Below are 24,052 nucleotides of genomic sequence, written 5' to 3'. Positions count from 1 at the left end.
ATAGACATTTGTTTAGTCCCCTTTAGGTCACCTACAGCCTAGGTTATGTTCGAAATGCTTAAGAAGAAATTCCTGTATATATATATATATATATATATATATATATATATATATATATATATATATATATATATATATATATATATATATATATATTTGCTCATCCCCACAAGGGGATATTCCTTTAAAAAAAAAAAAAAAAAAAAAAAAGTTTAGGAGTTTTCCAACCAGTACCCTAAGGTTTGGGTCATTTAATGTGCATAGATGCAGTACAGATGAAAGTTTAAGACAGTATGTTGTGAGAAGAAAGATGGATGTGTTGGCTTTGAGTGAAACTAAGTTGAAAGGAAGGGGCGAGTGTAAGTTTTAGAGTGTAGTTGGGAGGTTCTCAGGAGTGAAGAGAGGGCGAGGGAGAGAAGGGGTGGCTATACAAGTAAGTGAAGAGATAGGTAAACTGGGAAGGGAGATGTGGGTTTTTGTAAGTGCATATGGGCCTGGTAGTGAGAAGAGTGTAGAAGAAATGGAGGCTGTTTGGATAGATTTAAATGAGTGCATAGAGGAATTAGGGAGAAACGTCAGTGTAGTAGTATTGGGAGACCTTCATGCTAGGGTAGGAAACGAACCAATAAATGGAATGGTTGGGAAGTATGGAATTCCAGGAAAGAATCGTAGTGGAGAGTTGATGGTGGAGTTGTGTCTAGAGAGTTGATAATAGCAAATGCAGTGTTTAGGAAAAAAGCCAAGCAAAAGTACACATGGGAGAGTGTGGTGGATAGAAGGGCGGTGGATAGAAGGGTGGTAGATAGAGCGTTAATGTACTATGTAGTGGTAGATAGGCGTATAATAGGAAGAGTTAAGGATGTACATGTTCTAAGAGGAGAGAGTGGGGGAATATCAGATAATTTTTTGGTGGAAGGTAAGTTGAGAGTGGAGGATAGATGGAAAAAGAGGAAAAGGAAAAAAGGTAGGGAGGTACTTAGTGTGAAGTGCTTAAATGAGAAAGAAAAGGAGAAGGAGTACATGGAGAAGCTGAGAGAGGAGTGGGAGGGAGTGAAGGATAGAGTAGAGCTAGGAGTGGAGGAGGAATGGGGATGGATCAAGGAGGGAGTCACAAGGTGTGCAAAGATGGTGTGTGGAACAAGGAAGGCGGGAGGAAATAGAAGGTAGAGTAGTGAGTGGTGGGATGAGGAAGCAAAAAAGGTTGTAGAAGAGAAGAAGCGAGCTTTCACAGATTGGTTACAAAATAAGACGAGGGAGTCATATGAAAGGTACAAAGAAAAGAAAAGAGAAGTAAAACATAAGATAAAGGAGGCAAAGAGGAGAGCAGATGTGAAATGGGGTAAGAGTATGACAGACAACTTTGAAAGTAATAAAAAGATGTTTTGGAAAGAAATTAAGTGAGGAAGAGGAGGCGAATCAAGTAGAGAAAAGGTAAAAGTTAAAGATGGAGAGATGGTAATGGAAGAGAAGGCAGTAGGAGGAAGATGGGCAGAATATTTTAGGGAGTTGCTAGATGTGAAGGAGGATAGGGAGGGAAAGGTAATTACAATGGAAAGTGCTAAGAAAATGAGAGTGATGAGTGAGGAAAATGGAGGAAAAATAAGGAAGGATGAAGTGAAGGCAGTTGTTAAGATGATGAGAACAGGTAAAGCACCTGGGCTGAATGGATGTCATGCAGAATGTCTAAAAATATAAAAAAGGAGGTACAGTGATGGTGGACTGGCTGGTGAAATTATTTCATGTTTGTTTAAGAGAGGGTAGAGTGCCGGAGGACTGGAGGAAATCTTGTATAGTTCCACTTTACAAGGGAAAAAGGGACAAGTGTGAATGTAGTAGTTTCAGAGGGATTAGTTTGTTAAGTGTAATTGGGAAGGCTTATGGGAGGGTCTTGATTGAGAGGATTAGGAGAGGAACAGAGGGAGTAATTGGTGAGGAAACAGTGTGGCGTTTAGGACAGGTAGGGGTTATGTAGATCAGATTTTTGTGATAAGACAGATGTGAGAAAGCTATAGGAAAAGGTAAGGATGTATTTTGAGCTTTTATGGATCTGGAAAAGGCTTATGACAGGGTAGACAGGAAGTCACTGTGGGAGGTTTTGCAGATATACGGCATAGAAGGAAAGTTGTTAAGAGCTGTCAAGAGTTTTTACGAAAGTAGTAGAGTGTGTGTCAGGATTAGAATTGGAGAGAGTGAGTGGTTCGAGGTAAAGGTGGGATTTCATCAGGGATGTGTTATGTCACTCTGGCTGTTCAATTTATACATGAATGGGGTGGTGCGAGAGGTAAATGCAAGGGTGGTGGGTCAGGGATTGGAGATGGTTAAATAAAATGGAGAAAAGTGGGAGATAAGCCAGCTGTTGTTTATGGACGACACTGTGCTTGTAGCAGGATCAGAGGAGGTATTGAGAAAGTTAGTGACAGAGTTTGGGAAAGTGTGTAAAAGAAGGAAGTTGAAGACAAATGTGGGTAAAAGCAAGGTGATGAGATGTACAAGGGGTGATAGTAGCAGCAGACTGGAAGGGAGAGAGACTGGAGGAAATCGATAGTTTTAGATACTTGGGTGTGAATGTGGAAGGAAAGGGAGGAGTGGAGGTGGAGGTAGAATGTAGATTGAGAGAAGCGAGTAAATGCCTTGGTGGATTAAAAAGTGTAATGAGAAATAAACATTTAGGAATGGATGCTAAGAGGAGATTGTATGAAGGAGTGATTATGCCGACAGCACTGTATGGGGCAGAAACATGGAACATAAGAGAAGAAGAGAGAAGGAGTTTGAATGTGTTTGAGATGAGCTGTCTGAGAAGTATGATAGGTGGTTACTAGGCTGGATAGAGTGAGAAATGAGGAGGTGAGGAGGAGAACGGGGGTGGAAAAGAGTTGGGAGATAGGGTTGATGAAAGAGTATTAGGATGGTTTGGACACATGGAAAGAATGAGTGAAAAAGATCACTAAAAAGGTGTGGAAGGCAGAGGTGGAAGAGGTGAACATGAGGGGGCAACCTAGGATGAGATGGGTGGATGGGGTGAAAGGGGGTTTGGGGAAGAGGGAAATGTCTGTTGAGGAAGGACGGGAGAGGACAGAAGACAGGGGTGAATGGAAAATGGTTGTATATGGATGATGTTGGAATGCATGAGGTGGGATAGGTGGGGAATGAGGGAGTATGTATGAGAAAAAATTGACGCAGCCCGAAGGGATTTCTCCCCGTCTTCTCCTTTTATACGCGAGGGAACGGAGAGGGGGGAGGGTCGCCGATTTAATGAAGCGGTCTTGCTGTGTCTTGTGACACTGCTTCTGACCCAGGGTAGTGGACGGGATGCAGGGGTGACCCGTCATCCAGGAGGTGCCAAGATGGGAGGGAGGGAAGAGGGTGGAGGGGAGTGGAGTGTGATAGGGATGGAATGGGTGGGAGTGGTTTTTATGTCATCACCCCTTTTTTATGGGGGAAAAAGCCTTTGGTATATATATGTACTTTTCCAATCGTTGAATTGCGAGAGAAATGCGACGCAACGTCTGGGCAGAAGTTAAGGCAATTCTAATAGTTTTGTGAGGTAGTTACTAGTTACGAGAAAGGGACACATGATCCTAACTAGCCTAATTTAAACTCCTTGACGAGAAGTGGCAAGCACGCAGGTGGAGGGGGGGTTATGAAACGCTTCGGGCCCTCCATCCAAAACAAAGGAGAAACAAAATCAAATGGTAAAAGGTAAAATGTATCAATCATAATCACAAAGTACAAGGATACAAAAATGTAATATGGTGAATTAGTTCAACTAATTGAGAAGTTGAGACATTTCAATTTTAACATTATAACACCTGTGATGACTTCGATCATGAGTTTACGAAGACATCTTGGAAGACGAGGAGGGGGTAGATAGAAGATACTTAAGCCACGTCCACACGGTCGAGCACTGTCTGCCGGGCACGAGGGCTTTGCTCGACAACGGGCAATTTCATCGGGCAAACCATCACACTGTCCGTTCCCGGCGCCATTTGCTGGCAGTGGATGGAGGGCTGACATCGCTGCCAAACGCATGAGGTGAGATGCGAGCAAAGTTAGCAAACCCGCTCATTACAGACCGAAGTTACCTTACTACCATGTCCGCACCTAGTACTAGTGTGTACTGGTCTCGACAAGACGTGCTATTGGTGCTATGCTTTTCCTCATATTTGTCTCTTGCCTTTGTATATATGGCTCCACTTTCGAAAGGAGAAAAGAAAAGCTGCTTATGTTCATTCTTATGTAACTGCAAAACAATTGTTCATTTTCATCCAGCAATTCACGTAGGATTGTCACGGAGCTTCCCATTAAATCACGTCTTTGTAACCACTCCCGGCATCAGGCATGTCTCCGTGATTTTTTGTTTTTCTTTTTAATGCAGGCAGCAATTATAATGCTGTAAGGTGCTACCTTCTTTCCAAGTATGGCGGGAACCATGGTTATCGTACCGCACTGAATCACTCACTCCCAACCTCTGCTTGCGGCAACTAACCTCCACCATCGTCAGCCGTGTGGACACTTTGCGGGCAGAGTCTGCGGACTTTGCCCGGTAATGCCGCGTCCACACGGTCGAGCTGTGCCTGGCAGACTTTGCCCTTACCGGGCAAAGTCCGCAGACTCTGCCCGCGAAGGTGTCCACACGGCTGACGATGGTGGTTGGAGGTTAGTTGGCCGCAAGCAGAGGTTGGGAGTGAGTGGTTCAGTGCGGTACGATAACCATGGTTCCCGCCATACTTGGAAAGAAGGTAGCACTTTACAGCATTATAATTGCTGCCTGCATTAAAAAGAAAAACAAGAAATCACGGAGACATGTCTGGTGCCAGTATACACTAGTGCTAGGTGCGGACATGGTGGTAAGGTGACTTCTGTCTGTACTGAGCGGGTTTGCTAACTTTGCTCGCACCTCACCTCGTGCGCTTGGCAGCGATATCAGCCCTCCATCCACTGCCCGCAAATGGCGCCGGGAACGGATAGTTTGATGGTTTGCCCGCTGAAATTGCCCGTTGTCGAGCAAAGCCCTCGTGCCCGGCGGACAGTGCTCGACCGTGCGGACCTGATCAGCGGGCATGCCCGTTAACGGGCACATTTGACGGGCAAACGGTCAAATTGCCTGAGTGCTCGTCGAACGAAATCACCAAGGCGATGCCCGGTAGCTGGAGCAGGCTTCCCTCCCATATCCCACGTTTCTTTTTCTTTAGACAATGCTAGGCGCCATGCTTATCGTACCGAACTCCACACGCTACTGGCATCGTCGGACACGCCCAACTATTCATCAACCCGGTCGTGTGGACCAAAGTAAAACGAATATTATAAAGTACGTTAGCGGGGGGGGGGAGCCAGAAAACCTCTCCACTGCGCAGGTAGATGATGACGTCAACGGAAATATCGAGACCAGGGTTCCGCGGGTCGAGAGCTGTCAGTCACTCACACACCAGTGTGTGGAGCGAAGCTCCATCTTCTGATTAAAGGAGTAGCTAAGGTAGACAAATAACATATAAAAATGCCAACAGTTTGTATAGTGCAGAAGTGCAATGCCGTTAGACTGAAAGGTGATAAAAATATACATTTCTTTTCACTACCCAAAGATAAAGAACTTAGAAAGAAATGGATTGAATTATGTGGCACACACAATACTCGGTCATCTGGATATGTATGCAGCCGTCATTTTGAAAGTAACTATTTATTAGCAACATTTTCTGAAATTTTAATTCAATTGCAAATAAACAGACTAAAGCAGTGGTTCTTAACCTTTTTACTACCACGCCCCCTCTAGGAACTGTTCTTTTCCTCCACGCCCCCCTTGCATCTATAGACCCCTCTTGCAGGGAGGGGGGTCAATACATTGGAAAACTTGTATGGCTGCATTATCTCATAAACTTACCTCTACATTACTGACCCATTTTTTTGTCAAGAAAATAACACGTAAGGGGTCAAATTTCTACGTTTCTCCTGAGACTTGCGCGCCCCCCCACCCTGAAAATCACTTACGCCTCCCTAGGGGGGGCGCGCCCCCCAGGTTAAGAATCACTGGACTAAAGAATCCGGTTAAAACATAACTGAGCTTGGTGGAGATAAAGGTCTACATATAAAATCCACACTTGAGGAGATATGGAAATCCAAGCAAATCCAAAATGTAACATAATAAAAACCATATGATGCTTTTATGTGTCATTACTACTGGGTTTATATTCAGCTAGTTGGTGTGTATCAACAGTATAATATCTTCCTTATCTACCTGATAAACATATAAATTGACATGTCATCCCATCTAATAACTCATTATATTAATATAATCCACCTAATGTGAAAGCATGGAAAACATTTTTATAACTTTTCTGGCGGTCATATCTCATATACTGATAATTTGAGGATAAGAAAGTGATACTGAGTAATTTCAGTATTATGTGAACATCAGTGTAATTTTAAAGTTTACCATACATACAGGTGGTTTTCTTTAAAGTTTACATTTTCTTTCATCTCTCACTCTCTCCCCCTCTGAATTTCCTATGACGTCACGGTGGAGGTGCGTGGAGGGGGGGGGGGTTGCTCAACGTACCTTATAATATTTGTTTTACCTTGGTGTGGACAACATTCATGGGGAGGCCCGGCAGAATTTGCCCGCCAACTCCCGATCGTCTGGACACGGCTAGTGTCCACCACCACAAAGTGGTCTTCGACCCATGGCCACCTTGTCTTCTATCATGATTTGCGTTCTGATTTTCCAGCCGTCTTTCATTATGCATTCTGCTACAATTTTCCTCATTCCTCTGTCGTGTTCCTTGTCATGGTCTTTATAATTCTGTCCCTCCTTTTCAGTTTCAGCAGGTGCCGGTTCCGAGGGTCGCCCCTCACTACAATGAAGTTTCCCGATTCTTGTTCCTTGCTTTTGTTCCTAAGCTTTGCTTCTTCCCTGAGTTGTTTGTCTTTCATTCGCTCCTCCCTATTCATGCCATGTCCCAATACTACTCCCCTAATTATACACACACGTATATCTCCTCGTGTGCGCCTGTACATTGTATGGTGACACATGAATTTATAATTTGTGGTTAGATATTTATTCTATAGTACATATACGTGGACATATATTTTATTATCAAAGTCATTTGTGATGGGTTCAACTGATTCAAACATTTTTACCCTTATTGAACTTCTCAGAATGCTTTGAGCTACAGAAGAATCTGTGTACCATCCACAATGGTGCCTCGTTCTAAATATTGCTACTTGCCATCGCATCTCCAGTTGAATCAACGTTCGTTTTTCCAGTTCTTTTGCACCAACTATTCAACTATAGACTGCCGTGTCTGCTGCTTTACAAGACGCTTGTGCTTGTCTTCTAGAGAATCCCTGGGTATTTACCTTGAAGTGCTTCTGCCTCAAGGGGATGTTGCTCCCCCGATGGAACTTGAGGCAAGGCTACAGCGTAGCCGCCACCTTTCAGTTTGTTGTTTATAGTCCAGCTGGTCTATTAATAATGGAGTTGGAATTCGCTGGACGTCATGCTGTATAACTTGGGATGCCCGACTGATCTGGTAGGGTTGACAGGTATTTGTCAAGTTCCCTTTTGAAAACTTCCGTTTTAACACCTGTAATGTTCCGTAGGTGTTTAGGTAAATGGTTGAACAGTCGGGCCCCCTTTCTTGAGATGCTCAAGTGAAACTCTAATTCCCATTGACATCCTAGGGAGTCATAACTGTATTTCCCATGGATTTTTCTAAAATTAAAACATACTTATAGCATATACTCAAACTAATCAAAAAACATTTCAGATATAAAATTTGATGAAAAATAAAGCATATCGGGACTAATTGGGTTGTTACATAACAATTAAAAACGAGGAAACCAATGCAACAGAGAATGAAATGTTATACACAAAATTTATCCACTTGGTAGACACAGCTAAAAAGTGTATTCTGCATTTATCATATGATTATTTTCGTTCCTTTCGAACGCAACTGTTGCATAATACCTGATATAAAATACTCACCGAACTCACTTATTCAGCTAAACGTCTGGGTGACAGAAAAGTGGAGCAGGTGCGCTAGGCAACTACGATAAAAGAAGGTTTGGCAAATGATACATAATAATTGTATTAATTAGATTTCTATTTCTCTCTAATCAAGTCATTTCTTTTAGGGTGACTAGCATTGTTATCTAAAGGGGTCGGCCAAACGTCCCTAGGTTGAGCGATTGAATATTCAACTACATTGAAAGTTTCTGTCACTGAACATCGTATTTTGATAAATATATGATTATTAATTTATATCATACTTTTCTAGTGGTATCATGGAGTGACACTTAAGAAACATTTATATTTGTGACTTCAACAACTTTGGAACTTCGGTCCAAAGTCTAAGAGTAGTATGAGCTTGCATAATTCCCCGACCTTCACAGTGGCTACTGGATACACAGCCGGCAACTGGCTAATTAGCCACTCCTAGTAATATAATATTTGGAGCTTTTGTAGAACTGGGGCCTAAATTGTCCCTTTTGAACAATAGCGGTGCCAGTTTTGCCCTTGTGAACAATAGCGCCCCCCAGTTATGCCCTCGTTGGCTTGTGAACAATAGCGGCCCCAGCTTAGCCCCTTTGAAGAATAAGGGTCCCATGTAAGAAAATAAAATAGATATAGAAGTGAAATAGGTTTAGATAGGTTAGGTAGATATTTTGAACAATTGGGGTCCCAGTTTTGTACTTAAGAGTAGGGACCCCAACTCAGGGAAGACCTGTGTTCTTCAGAAGCTCCCAATTTTTTTTATACTTATCTGTTTTTGTACTTTATTAGCAACATTATTTACCAAAGAGTGAAATTTGAAAGTTTACTTATCGGATTATTTGTTCACAATATGGAAAGAATTTGCAGTAGATCCTCAGATCAAAACTTCCTCATAGAATGATGAAAACTAGTTATTTTATCAATCAAAGGTTTAACACCTCAGATCAAAACTTCCTCATAGAATGATGAAAACTAGTTATTTTATCAATCAAAGGTTTAACTTCTCATTTTTATAAATAATTTGCAACATTATTGAGTGAAAGCAAAATTTAACGTTTATGTTTCCTCAATAAGGATAACATCCCGAGGGTAAATGTCCTTCAGTTTGGGAAGTGTTTTCACCGTATGCATTATTTATACATTTAAGATTTTCACATGTATATAGTCATTCTAAATTACTTCTAATACTGTGAATTACCTTTTGAATATCTTAACCTAACCTTTAATCTAACATGTATTTACCTAAGTTACCTAATTGTAGTATTTAGGAAAAGGAGAAATGCTCATTGGGTCTTGTCTCCTATTCTCTAATTATTTATCCTACCTAACCTCAAATTCATGTATGGTTCCAACTTAATCTATATCCTTGATTTCCGATTATATTTAGATTTGAACTTAGGTATTGTTTGAGCTTGGGCTATATGTATTGCCCCAGATCTACCCATGGCTCCTAGGAAACAAGTGCCAGCCATTGGGTAGGTCCATAAGTTGCTCATGGATTGTTTGTATAGGACATTGTAGAATAAGGTGCTCTATGTCTGTGTGGTGGTTTCATGTAAGGTATTTTGATTTTGTGGTGAGGCCTTTTCTGTGTTTACATTGCTGGATGGTGCACTGAATGCAAGTAAGCTAGTGTGGTTTTTGTTTTTCTTGAGGAATTTTTTTGTGGGGCTGATTGTTAGGTTTTTTAGTAGAGTATAGAGTTTGGTGGTCTATCTTTGAAAACTTGTTAAGTGGTCTGTGTAATTATTTACTGTTAAGGTGTAGTGTAGTGTAAATATGTTTTTGTGTGGATTCTTAATTATTACTTTGATTTTTTATAGTTAATTTCAGCTCATAGTGCTTTTGTGATCTAATGCAATGGGTGGGTGGTGTTTAAAGTTCTACCATAAAACTCTACCTATCATTTTTATATAATATTCTATAAGGAGGATATTAGTGTCTGGAGGTGTCCTATTATGGTGAATTAGGTGCTTCCTTCAATGTTGTATTTTGCACTGTTTGTAAAGGGTTCATGTTTGTTTCATTGATTGATGGAGAATCAGACTGGAAGCGTAGTTGATGGAAGTTCTTTTGAATTGTGTGAAGCTGTAATTAGTTCCTTTTTGTTGTCTTAAATACATACTTGTGATGGATATTAGTTAGTTAATTTTCTTGTTGATATTCAATCTGATCTTTAATGTGTTGGCTGAAGGTCTTTTGAGGATCAAATGTAAGGCCTACCATTATAGAATTCTTTTCCAAAGGAAGAGTAAATGGCTGAATAGGCCTAGGGGTTATTTAGCTGGTTACTGGTCACATACACTATATGGCTATTTAACCAGTAATAATCCTGGATGGTGTATATAGAAAGAATCTGTGATGTGTGATATGGTTTAATGTCACAAACTCCTCCCATTGGAAGGCTAGGATGGTGCGCCTCACAGAGGACTTTTTAGCATGGAATTTAATAAACCATGCCCTTGGTTCAACTTTGCCACAAGTAACGACCCCCTAACCTGCTCAGCCAGCTTTGAATTATTTTCATGTAGGATTGTTTAAAAGAAAACTGCATGGATCAGAAGTCCAGAAAAGCAATACTGGCAGATTCTGCAGATTTCATCGAAAGGTTGCACCTTTTGAAGGAACTGCTAAAAATGTGAGAGGATGGGAAACAAGTGGCTGTCATAGAAGTAGTTACAACTGAACTTTCTGACCAGCCACCAGTTGGCCAGCAGCCTGGCCACCCACCAATCAACCTACAACCTGACTAACCATGAGTCACCCATCAGTCTCACCAGCCACCAGTTGACCTGCAACCAGATTAGTCACTGGTTGACCTGCAAGGAAAGAAACACTTGTGTTCATGTGTAACACCTGGATGATTTCTACAGTAAACCATCAATTGGTTGCGATGCTTATCTTGGAGTCACTGGGGCTATGTTGACAGGGAAACCAAACCTGTAAGACAAAATTCTGATTCTGTACGCAGTGCTACTTGTAAAGATCTTTCTCATGAGTTTGTTCAATATGTCTACCATATCCTTTATCTCTAAGACAATTGATTATTTGGTTTTATGTTCTAGAACCAATTCCTCACTCCTCATCTGCAGGCATTACTATACTTCTTCCATTATCTGGTGACCCATAGGATGTGGCTGGCAAAACCAGCAGCATTGCCATGTCTAAACCATCTCCAAAGAAAATGGGGGAGACACCGTATTTTTTATATTTGCATGTATGACTGGTATAAAGGGACTGCAAGCGGCCTGAAGACCTGCACTCAGCTTCTCTATGTAATTACTACAAAACCACACAAAAATTACTAGTCAGGAGCTGGGGCAACGTCACCTGTCCTGAGATGCCACATCATTTAACAAGTTTCTTCTTTTCTTTACATGTGTAACAATTACTTATATCACTTACCATTTAATGAAGAAAATCAATATGCATTTAAGATATTCCATGTTAACATACTCAGGGTAGCAGACAGCTTCCGTTATATGCTGAATGTTTTTATTCAGTATGTGACAACACGGCAGACAACACCTTGTGGGTCATGAGATAATGGAAATATTATAATTGATAAAAGTTCGTGCCAGTCAATCAGTTCATTGCCCCTGGTCTCCCATGTAGGTGACCCACAATTCTCAAGCAACTGGCAACAGCCACCAGACTAGTCCATAAATCACTTAAGGAAGAAATATTGTAATGCTATATGTGTATGGTTAGGGTGGGGCAGTGTAGGAACAAGTATTCATTTCATTCTGTGTAATGGTTGCATATTGTCTTGTCCTGGATGGTGACCTGAATGAACTGCTTATAGACCGTGATTAGAGTTTTCTTCTGTTGTCCAAAATTTAGCCTCCTGATATTTTGTTACAAAAAGACATTAGGAAGTTACTCTAGTTCATATATCATATCTGAGTTTGCTATCATAACCCAATTTACTCAAATGAATAGAAATGATTATTGCAAAATTGTGTTAGTGATCATTATATTTCTCTTTCCAGATACATCAATAATGTCAGAAGGTGAAAGTCACTCTGATCGTCTTGCTCGCAAAGCGCGTGAAGCACCTTTTATGGTTGTAGGTAAGAATTGTTTAAAAATTATATTTAAATGATTGACAAAAAAATAATAAATAAAATGAAATAAATAAATAGATGAATAAATAGATAAATATAAAAATAATAAAGATGATAATGATTTATAATAGTAATAATAATACAAATACCAAGGGCTTTTTCTCCCATACAAGGGAGATAGCCAAAGTCATATATATATATATATATATATATATATATATATATATATATATATATATATATATACATATATATATATATATATATGTATGTATGTATATGTGTGTATATATATATATATATATATATGTATGTATGTATGTATATATATATATGTATATATATACACCCACATATATGTATATATATATATATATATACATATATATAGATGTATATATATATATATGTATATATATATATGTGTGTGTGTATATACAGTAGCCGCGAAAAGTTTGGGCGCAAAATTATAGGCGCCCCAACTTTCCCCTAAACTCAAAACATGCGAAAAATACAACTTTCCACCCAAACTTTTCGCTATTTTTCAATGCTAGCGTTTGTACCCGTATTTAGCCGAGACAATACACACTATTTGGCAACTCTGTTTAGGCGCACTCGATGTCATATGGAGTCAGTTTCTAAACATCTCTCACGGAGAGTAGTCTTTATTTTGCGGTGGTCTCTGTTTTTGTGCCTTGATATCTCCATAATGGAAAGTGGTAAAGAGCTAGAAAGAGACACAGTTGTTAGATATCAAATCGTACTTCTACGGTTCTAACTGCCTCCTACGGTTATTAGGAGGCAGTTAGAACCGTAGAAGTACGATTTGATATCTTCCTTGGCCGACCAGAGCGATGCTTTGGATTACGAATGATGTCACTTCCTTCGTCTCGAAATTTCTTGGTCCACTTTTGCACTTGACGCACTCCAATTCCCACACGAGTAGCAATATCTTTACTCTTATAACCCTCCTTATAGAGGGTTATGATTGTAACAACTGTGTCTCCTTCCAGCTCTTTACCACTTCCCATTATGGAGATATCAAGGCACAAAAACAGAGACCACCGCAAAAAAAAGACTACTCTCCGTGAGAGATGTTTAGAAACTGACTCCATATGACATCGAGTGCGCCTAAACAGAGTTGCCAAATAGTGTGTATTGTCTCGGCTAAATATGGGTACAACCGCTAGCATTGAAAAATAGTGAAAAGTTTGGGTGGAAAGTTGTATTTTTCGCATGTTTTGAGTTTAGGGGAAAGTTGGGGCGCCTATAATTTTGCACCCAAACTTTTCGCGGCCACTGTATATATGTATATGTATATATATACACCCACATATATATATATATATATATATATATATATATATATATATATATATGTATATATATATATATATATATATATATATATATATATATATATATATATATATATATATATATATATATATTTGTACACACACACACACACACACACTTCAACGAACGGACGGCTTAGAAGAACGTTCTGAAGAAAAGTGAAGATTGTGGATACCCAACGCAAAGAGAAGTGCCTTCTTGTATTCGCAGGGGGGGGGGGAAATTGCTCGTGAGGTAGTGGGAAAGTAAGGAAAGAGGAGAGGGGGAGGGATTACTGAGGGAAATGGAAGGAAATGAGGAGGGAGTAGGAAATGGCCCTGACGGGCCGCCGTAAGGTAAACAAACGACCCCAAGACGAGTTGGATGATCAAATGTCTAATAAAAATGTAAAGATTAGAAGTATAGATAGGAGCAATACAGCAGAAAGTGATGAGAATATTTTCAAGGGATTTAAAGAGAGTGGGGGGGACACAAGCCCCGCCCCCGACTGATAAGACTAGAGAAGAAGGTTGATAAGGTGATCGAGGACTTGGAGAGTAAGTTAGGTCATATGAACTCCATTTTAAAAAGGATTGAAAGATTGGAAGAACTAGAGAAGGCGAATAAAAACTTAACTGAAGAAATAGAAGAACTAAAAAGACAGTTAAGAGAGGTAAAGGGGGAGAATGAGAAATTGAAGAAGAATAGTAAAGAAAACAGAGAAACAATAGCTAAAGAAAGTAAAAATTGGAAGCATAACTCAAGAAGGAAATAAGGTTTCATTCACTGACATAGTCAAACAGCAATTGAAAGAACATACTGAAGACTCAGTTATTAAAGTGATGAGACAAAAGGAGAATATAGTAAGAGAATTTAGCAGACAAGAAGAAATGTATAATTATATTAGGAATGGAAGAGAAACACAACACAGATAGAACCACAAGAATCAAAGAGGAAAATGAAAAAGTAAGCCAATTATTAAAATTAGTCCAGGAAGATGAACCAGAAATTATGAAACAAATCGAAGAGAAATTTAGACTCGGAAAGTATAGTACAGACAAGACCAGACCAATTAAGATTAAATTCAGGTCACAAACAACAGCAGAGAAAATTCTATCCAAGACAGGGAAACTAGCAACAAATGATCAATATAAAAAGATATGGATAAAAAGAGAAATGAATAAAGAGGAAAGAGAGGCAGAAAAGCAGAAAAGACTGGAAGCTAAGACAAAAAACGAGAACAGAACGGAGTCAGAGAAAGAGAGATTCTATTGGAGAGTAGTGAACATGAAACTAAGGAAGTTCGACATACAAAAGAAAAACATAAGGGAAACAGAGAACACAATGGAAGTGGCAGAAAACTAAGAGTGTCTTACACAAATATAGATGGATTAATAACAGGATTGAATGAGCTGAATGATTATTTGAAAGAAAAAGAACCGGACATAATGGGAATTGTAGAAACAAAATTAAAAGGCCCACTACCACCCAACAGTGTAGGACATGATACATACAATTATTGGATTAGAAACAGAGAGAAAAAGCAAGGGGGTGGAGTTATGTTCCTGACTAAGAAGGATATAAACGTGAAAGGTGTCATATATGGAAAGAATACAGTAGAGATGATTATGATAGAAGTGGAAGACAGAGATAAGAAGAGCAGAAAATTTGTGATCAATTATGTGCCTCCGAAAACAGCCTCATGGGAGGAGAGTGAACATAAAAGTATGTTAGAGGACACAAAGATAGCATTAACTAAAATAATGGAAGACGGAGGAAGAATAGTTATGATGGGCGACTTTAATTGCAAAGAAATCTGCTGGGAAGAAATGACAGTAAAGAGTGGTGATGACTCATGGGGAAATGCTCTACTTGAGATGATTACTGACCATTCAATGACACAATGGATACAAGAGAACACTAGGTATAGAAATGAAGAAGAACCATCGAGGCTAGACTTAATAATTACATCTGAACCTAGAATAGTGGACAAGATTGAATATAAAACACCACTAGGTAAAAGTGACCACATATTGATTGAACTGGAACTTAATGAAGAAAAATATATGAAAAGAAATGAACAATATAGAAAAGGAAGAATGATGTATGAAAAAACAAACTTTGATAAAATAAGAGAATTCTTCCAACAAGAAAACTGGGAAGAAATATACAAAGAAGAAACAACAGTGGAAGAGAAATGGAATATTTTGACAAAAATTTACAAAAAAGGAGTGGAAAAGTATGTCCCAAGACAAAAACAAGAAAAAGAATATGTAAAATGCTGGTACAACAAAAGTTGTAGGGAGTTAAAAGACAAAAGAGACAAAGCCTGGAACAGATGGAAAAAAGACAGAAGACCTGAAAAATGGAAAATATATACTGGTTATAGAAATGAATATGTACAAAAGTGCAGAGAGAAAAAAAGAAAATATGAAAAAGATGTTATAGAAAAGTGTAAAGATCAACCAAAACTATTCTACAGATTTGTAAACAATAAACTGAAAAACAAACAAGACTTAGAGAAATTAAGACAAGGAGGAGTTGAATACACTGAGGAAATGGAAATGGCAGAAATTATGAACAAACATTTTAAATCAGTGTTTACAAGGGAAAATATACAACCTGAAGAGATTGAGTGGAAAGAAAAAGTCCCCCCTATGGAAGAAATAGAAGTAACAAAGAATGAAATATTGACACACTTGGGTAATTTTGATGTCAGAAAATCGCATGGGCCAGATGAAATAGCAAACTGGATTCTGAAAGAATGCAGGAATGAACTGGCAGACAAAATACATAGCATAATAAGCAGTTCCTTAAAAGAAGGAAAAGTTCCAGAAGATTGGAAAAAAGCAAATATAGTACCTATATATAAAGGAGGAAATAAAGAAGAACCTACCAACTATAGACCAGTCTCTCTAACAAGTACAATAGCAAAAATTTGTGAAAGAATTATCAAAAGTAGATGGGTAAAATACTTGGAAAAAAACAACGTACTAAATCCAAGGCAATTTGGATTCAGACAAGGACGATCATGCGTCACCAATTTAATATGTTTCTATTCAAGGCTAATAGATATAATACAAGAAAGAGATGGATGGGCTGATTGTGCATTTCTAGACCTAAAAAAAGCTTTTGACAAAGTACCACATAAGAAGTTGCTTAAGAAATTAGAATATGAAGGAGGAATACAAGGTAAATTGCTAAATTGGATGGAAGACTTTTTGCAAGAAAGAAAAATGAGAGTAGTGATAAGAGATCAGCACTCAAAATGGAATGAAGTAATAAGCGGTGTCCCGCAGGGAACAGTTCTGGCCCCAATAATGTTTGCTATATATATTAATGATATGGATGAAGGAATTGAAAGCTATATGAGCTTCTTTGCAGATGATGCAAAATTACTGAAAAGAGTGAAAACTGAAGAAGATTGTGAATCACTACAGAGAGATCTAAATAAAGTACAAGAATGGAGTAGGAAGTGGGAGATGGAGTTCAATACAAAAAAGTGTAGTATAATGGAATTTGGAAAAAGCAAAAATAGAATAACAGGATCATATAATTTGGGAGAAGAAGGAATAAAAAAAGTAGAAAATGAGAAGGACCTGGGAGTCATTGTTATGAATAATATGTCACCTGAGAAACATATAAATAAGATTTTTGGAGAAACTTATAATTTAATAAGAACAATCAAAGTGGCATTTACATACCTGGATGAAGAAATGGTGAGGAAAATCCTAATCACCCTGATAAGACCAAGATTGGAATATGCAGCAACGATATGGTCACCAAGTACAAAAAAATGTATAAAAAAACTTGAAAGAATACAAAGAGCAATCACAAAACTGGCACCAACACTCTCAAAACTATCATATGAAGAGAGACTACAAAAACTTAAACTACAGACACTAGAGCAAAGAAGAGAGAGAGGAGATTTGATAGCTATTTACAGAATCATGAAAGGCATAGAAATTACTGATAGAGAGAATCTGATAAAATGGGATGACAGAAATACAAGAGGACACGGAAAGAAAATAAAAAAAGACAGCTATAGAAGAGATTTGAAAAAGAACAGCTTTCCTCACAGAGCAATAGACAGTTGGAACAAGTTAGATGAGAAAGTGGTGTGTGCAAAAACAATACATGAATTTAAAAATAGTTTAGATAAAATGAGATATGAAGACGGGACCCCACGAGCATAGCTCCCCTTCCCGTAAAATACAACTAGGTAAATACAACTAGGTAAATACACATATATACCAGTGGCTTTTTCCACCCTTACAAGGGAGGTAGCCAAAAATAAAAGCATTAAATCCACTCCCACCCATTCCATCCCCACATACTCCACTCCCATTCACCCCCCCCCCCTCCCTCCTATCTTGGCTCCTTCTGGATGATGGGTCATCCCAGCATCTCACCCACTGCCTGGGGTCAGAAGTAATGTAGCAAGTCACAGCACATCCACTGCAAGGCTGCTTCATTTAATCAGCGACCTCCCCTCTCCATCCCCTCATGCAGAAATGGAAAAGACAAGGAGAAATCCCTTTGGGCTGCATCAAAATATCATTCACACATACTCCCTCAGCTCCCCATCCCCCACCCACTCGCCCTCATGCATCACATCACCACTCACCCCTATCTTCTGTCTTCTCCCTTCCTCCCTCAACAGACATTCCCTTCTTTACCAATGCCCCTTTTACCCCATCCATTCATTTCATCCTTGGTTGCCCCCTTATGTTAATTAAAAATGTGTATTGCAGTTGGTTGGATCATGAGAGGCTTTCCACCTCTATATAGAAATAGATTATGAAGATGATGAGGTTGTTGTTGTTGTTATAGGTTATGAGTGTCCTTTCATGTGTATGTTGTGTTTTATCGTCTAGTTCTATGGGGACTTACTTAGAACAAGTTTGTCTGAAGGAAGGTCATGTATGTTCTCATGTTTGTGTTTGTAAGAATATTGAGGGGGTTCCCTTATGGGGTGGTTGCTAGAACTTAGTTGGGGTATTTCTCCAGTAATCTGTGTTTATCCACTTGTAATACAGGAAAGGAACAACAGTCATGGGATCTTGTCTTTCATTCTAATTTATCATACCTAGTCTCAAATTCATGTCTGCTGTTTGTGTGCTATGCCAGATTAGGGATGTGCATTCACATCACATGCGAGCATGTCGTTTGAGAGTTTAGTTTTCAGAATTCAGGTGTGTAGCCTCTAAAGGCTGATGATGTGGGTGATGTGAAGATATTTGTGATGTTAGTTGTTTTCTTTATTTGTATATGCCTTGAGATTATGGCTGTCATGGTATCTTTAATCTGCTGTTTGTGGTTAAGCCAGATTGGATGATGTGCATTCAGATCACCTGCCAATCTGTAGTTATTGAGTTGAGTGGTTGCAGTTGTGGTATGAAACCCTGTGGGGTTCATGTAGGTGGTGGGATTTATATGTTTGTGATAGTGTAGGTCGTTTTCATTATTTGTGTTTGGATTGTGATTATTTCAGCAATGGTGTCTGTGATCGAATGTCTGGTGTCTTGTTTAGCTGGAGAATGATATGCTGTGGTGTACTAGTGTTATGGATATACCTGTGTGTCTTGTGTTGTTACCTCTTATTGTTGTGTAATCAGTGTATGATGGTGTTGCTATTTGTGGTGTCAGTTTTCATTATTGTATAAGTATTTACCTAGATGTAATATACAGGAGGGGAGCTATGCTCGTGGTGACCCGTCTTTGTATCTCTCAGCATCAAGTTTTATCTTGAAATCTTGTATAGTGTTTGCACATACTGTTTTGTTGTCTAATTTGTTCCATGTATTTATTGCTCTGTGGGAAATTGTTCCTTTTCAATTTTTTTCTATAACTATCCTTTTTAACCCATTAAACTCCGATGACAAGATGTCTTGTCATTTGGTCAAATAAAACAAAAAATCATAAAACACCAAAGTGTTTGATCAAACACTTTGGTGTTTTATGATTTTTTGTTTTATTTGACCAAATGACAAGACATCTTGTCATCGGAGTTTAATGGGTTAATTTTTTTTCCATGTCCTCTTGTTTTACCGTTGTCCCACACTAATAAGTTGTTCCTGTCTAAAACTTCCATTCCTTTCATTATTCTGTAGATAGTCAGCAAATCTCCACTTTCTCTTTGTTCCAGAGTTGGTAGATTCAATTTGGACAGTCTTTGCTCATATGTTAATTCGGCAAGAGTCGGTGCTAGTTTGGTTGTCGCTCTTTGTAATCTTTTTAGTTTCTTAATATTCTTTTTGGTACTGGGTGTCCAAAGTGATGCTGCGTACTCAAGTTTTGGTCTTATTAGTGTAGTCAGTATTTTCTTATAATTTCTTCATCCATATAAGCAAATGCCACTTTGATTGACCTCAATAAGTTGTAGGTTTCTCCGAATATTTTATTTATATGCTTATCTGGTTTCATGTCCTTTCCAATCATCACTCCAAGATCTTTTTCAGAGTTTGCTTTTTTTATTTTTTCTTCCCCAATTCTGTAATCTTTTGATATTCTGTTTTTACTCTTTCCAAATTCCATTATACTGCATTTCTTTATATTAAATTTTACTTCCCACTTTTGAGTCCAATTCCAGATCTTGTTGCAATGAGTTGCAGTCCTCTTCTGTTTTTACCCTCTTTAGTAATTTTGCATTATCTGCAAAGAAATTCATATAGCACTCCACGCCTTCATGTCATTAATGTATACAGTGAACATGATCGGGGCCAGTACTGATCCTTGCGTGACACTGCTTTTTACTTCTTCCCAGTTGGAGAATTTTTCTCTAATTACAACTCTCATTTTCCTCCCAATCAGGGAGTCTTTCATCCATTCCAATAATTTTCCTCTGATGCCACCTTTTGACTCTATCTTATTTATTAGTTTCCTAGGAGGTACCTTATCAAATGCCTTTTGCAGGTCCAGAAAAGCACTGTCTGCCCATCCATCTCTTTCTTGTATTATGTCTTCTAATCTTGAGTAAAAGCAGATCAAATTTGTTGTACATGATCTCCCTTGTCTGAATCCAAATTGATTTGGGTTCAGTATAGATTTTTCTTCCAGGTATTTAACCCATCTGTTTTTGACAACTCTTTCACAAATTTTTTCTATTGTGCTTGTTAGTGAGACCAGTCTGTAGTTAGATGGATCTTCCTTATCACCTCCCTTATAAATTGGTACAATGTTTGCCTTCTTTCAGTCCAATGGCACTTTTCCTTCTGTAAGTGAGAATTTAATTATATATATTTTGTCAGTTAATTCTTCCATACATTCTTTCAGTATCCAGTTTGCAATTCCGTCAGGGCCATGTGATTTTCTGACATCAAGGGTTTTAATTTGGTCACTGATTTCTTTTTGAGTTACATTTATTTCTTTCATTGCTGGGGATAATTCTCTCTCTCTATCTACACTGTTAGGTGAGTTTTCTATTGTGAATATTGATCTGAAGTGGTTGATCATAATTTCAGCCATTTCCAGTTCTTCTGTATATTCCTTTTTATCTTGGCGCAGTTGTTCTATTTCTTGTTTGTTTTTCAGTTTTCCATTTATATACTTTTAAAATAGTTTGGGTTCTTGGGTGTTATATGTATGTTGTGTTCATGTAGAAGGTTGAGCACTTGTGAGTGTTTGATAGTCAATTTTTATTTATCTGTAGTAAGATTAGGTTGTATTTACCTAACTGTTGTATAAAGGAAAGGAGCAATGCTTGTTGGTCCTGTCTCCTATTCTCTAATTTTCTAACATGCCTAGACTCGAATTCACGTACAGATCCAACTTAATCTATATCCTAGATTTCCAGTTATCATATGTAGATTAGAACTTGTGTATTGTTTGAGCTTGGGCTATATCACCTTCAAAGCTATTTCACATATTCATTTATATGGAAAACTGTATTTCTTCGTATCCTTTCGACATGTGGTCTTTCTTAATCTATTCCCATGACCTCTTAGATTCCTCCTTCCATCTTTAATCAGATCTCTTCTATCAATGCAATCTATCCCCTTTTTATGTGTTGTTTACCTAGTTGTATTTACCTAGTTGTATCTTATAAGAGAACAAAAAAAAAAAAAAAATGTTCAGTATAATGAAAAGTCATCAAACTTAAAATTAAACCCATTCACTACCCATGAAGCATTTTGAACAACCCAAGAAAAATTCCATCACCAGTGAAAATCTGTCTTTCACTTCCTCCCTCTCTCCCTCCTTCCTCCCTCCCTCCCATTGTCTCTCTTACACCTTCCCTCCCTCCTACCTCCTTCATTCTTTTTCTCTTCTTGTTCTTCTCTTTTCTCCTATTCAGATTCTCATCTTATCCTTCTGTTTCTCCCCCTTTTCTTTCTTCTTTCTCAACTCCTTTATTGCTTCCTTTCTCTTCTTCCTCTTCCCCTTTCTTTTTCTTCTCCCTTGCCTTTCTCTTCCCTTTTCTTTTTCTTCTTCCTCTCTCCTCCTTTTTCTCTCCTGCTCCTCTCCCTTTGTTCTCCCTTTACTCTACTTCTCTTCTCTTTCACTTCTGAACTTTTCCCTCTCTTTTCCCTCTCCTTTTCCTTACCTCTCTCTGCCTCCCTCTCTTGTATTGGTAATTTATCTTCATTGTGCATTAATGAGAGTGATTAGTTAGTTCTTAATATAGATCTGAAAAAAAAAAATCTTTTCACAGGATTGGTGGGACTGGTGGGCCTTGTGGGCTATGGCTTCTACAACTTCCGACATCGTAAAAGCAAGACTTCAGTGTACCTCATTCACATGCGTGTTGGTGCCCAAGGCTTTGTAGTGACATGTTTAACATTAGGGGTAGCATACAACATGTTCAAGGAATATGTATATCCCAAGTTTTCAAGTGGATCAGATAAATCATAAGGATCAGAACAGTCATAGGTTCACCAGTACAGTATTTTGTCAGCTTATGTGGATCTGGTAAGGTTTTTGTAGTTCAGGAATGTGGAGTAAGAAGTACATGCCTGGAAGGTATAGGTCTCATCTGGTTGTAGCTCAAATTGGCTACATTTTATATGAAGTTAGCCTATGTTAAACATGAAGCATGTTGATAAAGAAAGTAGTAAGGATTGAAGAGGGTTATTGTGGTACTAATTTACAAGGGTAAAGTAAGTAGAAATACTTAGATTACAAACTAGTGCCCCTAGTCAGCATGATAGCTAAAGACTGGATTTACCTTGAAAATATGAATATAAAATAATTGTTGCCTAAAGTTTCAATGACTGGAAACCTGCAACCCCACAATGGCTGACAGTAGTCCTTGGGCTCTCTCATTGATGTCTTTGGAAAGAAACTTTGAACTATCCAAATCTGGAGCAGATTAGCATAATCTGCCCCAGATAAATTGCACAACTATTTTGTGGTCTCTATGTAAAATGAGGAATATTAATGAGATCAGGATATAAAGAACTTAAAACAGATTGAGATCTCTAGCAGATAAATTGTATGGAGAGGTATATGCATTGGACCTGCTATCAGAAAACAGAGGAAGAGATTAGATGATTCTTGTGTTCAGGTCCATGGAAGAAGTGGATAAAACTAGAGAAGATCTCTTGATTTGGGGGAGGAGGTCATAACAACAAACATGGTCATAACAACAAACTGAAAAAGACTGCATGATTGGAGGAAATAAAATAAAAATTGTTTTCCATAAAGATGTATCAACTTGTAAAGTTACCTAAAAGAAAACTTAGTCCAATCTAAAGTCATAAATCTAAAGGAAAGTTTGGTTGATTGAAAAAGAGATGGGACCCCATGAATAGCTAATTTCTTGTGTATTGGAATCGGGTAAATACAATTAGGAAACTTTCATTAACAAAAGCTTATAGTGTATTTGCCTAATCGTAGCATACTGGAAAGTAGCTACTTTTATGGGGTCCAGTTATTCTGCCAAGCTTTAATTTTATTAAATTTTTTATCTTAAGTTATATCACAATGTAAGCTGTGTTGTAACAGGTGATACTTATTTAGAAAAGTAAATTATTGTAGTAAATGTATAAATTAGATGAATGTGTGGAAATATTTGTATAAAGTGTGCATTGAAAAGTGGTTATAGTGTGAATGTCTATTAATGAGGCACTTGATTTATGAAGGGCCTATAAGTTTGAATTTTTACTTCATGATCATACAAAGCATAAATGAATTTTAAGCCAAACTTAATAAATGGAGACAGATGGTACCCTACAACTGTAGGTATCCTCCTGTACATTACAGTGAGGTAGAACACTGTAATATGTACAAACAGTCCAATCCTCTTCTTGCAATCATGATTTAAATAAAAGCTCTGTAAATACACAAATTCAAGCATTTCCAGTTTGCTGTTATCAGTGTCAGAAATTCTTGAATTGGTGAGAAAGCTAGAAATAAAATTATAAGATGTGTAATTGTTTATACTTCCAAAGTTGTTAATTTGCAGGGGATCTAACAGGAAGATATTGCATTTGCCAACATAGAGGAATTCAGCAGTAACATGAATATCTCATGATGCACAAGCCACCCATTCTTGGCTGTGTTTTAGATGAATGGGACTGTTGACAGGTACATGCACGAGGTGGTGCATGAAGGATGTCGGAGAGTCATCTTGCCCTCCTGTCTTCAAACTCCATCAACTTTCTCATTTCCATTTGGAGGTGTAGCCCTGAAGAACTTACTCTTAGTCTTTTGAAAGATG

The 24,052-nt window shown here is 38.3% G+C and overlaps 1 protein-coding gene across 6 annotated transcripts; it reads left to right on the top strand.

The window, feature by feature from the left end:
• Nucleotides 1–7,475: 7,475 nt before the first annotated feature.
• LOC143026571 (HIG1 domain family member 1C-like) lies at nucleotides 7,476–23,761 on the top strand. Of its 6 annotated transcripts, none has more exons than XM_076187186.1 (3): nucleotides 7,476–7,536; nucleotides 11,980–12,060; nucleotides 22,046–23,761. In XM_076187186.1, the coding sequence occupies exons 1-3, from the start codon at nucleotides 7,491–7,493 to the stop codon at nucleotides 22,243–22,245; spliced, it is 327 nt and encodes a 108-aa protein (XP_076043301.1). In that variant the 5' UTR covers nucleotides 7,476–7,490; the 3' UTR covers nucleotides 22,246–23,761. The 6 variants fall into 6 exon arrangements, with proteins under 6 accessions (XP_076043301.1, XP_076043303.1, XP_076043304.1 ...); XM_076187188.1 differs by lacking the exon at nucleotides 7,476–7,536 and adding an exon at nucleotides 7,919–8,055; XM_076187189.1 differs by lacking the exon at nucleotides 7,476–7,536 and adding an exon at nucleotides 7,959–8,027.
• Nucleotides 23,762–24,052: the final 291 nt, after the last annotated feature.

This window comes from Oratosquilla oratoria, chromosome 6, assembly GCF_046742065.1.
Source record: "Oratosquilla oratoria isolate Oo_2021 chromosome 6, ASM4674206v1, whole genome shotgun sequence".
Taxonomy (NCBI): domain Eukaryota; kingdom Metazoa; phylum Arthropoda; class Malacostraca; order Stomatopoda; family Squillidae; genus Oratosquilla; species Oratosquilla oratoria.
The sequence above is the reverse complement of the archived record's forward strand: the minus strand, read 5'-3'. Positions and strand labels throughout refer to the sequence as shown.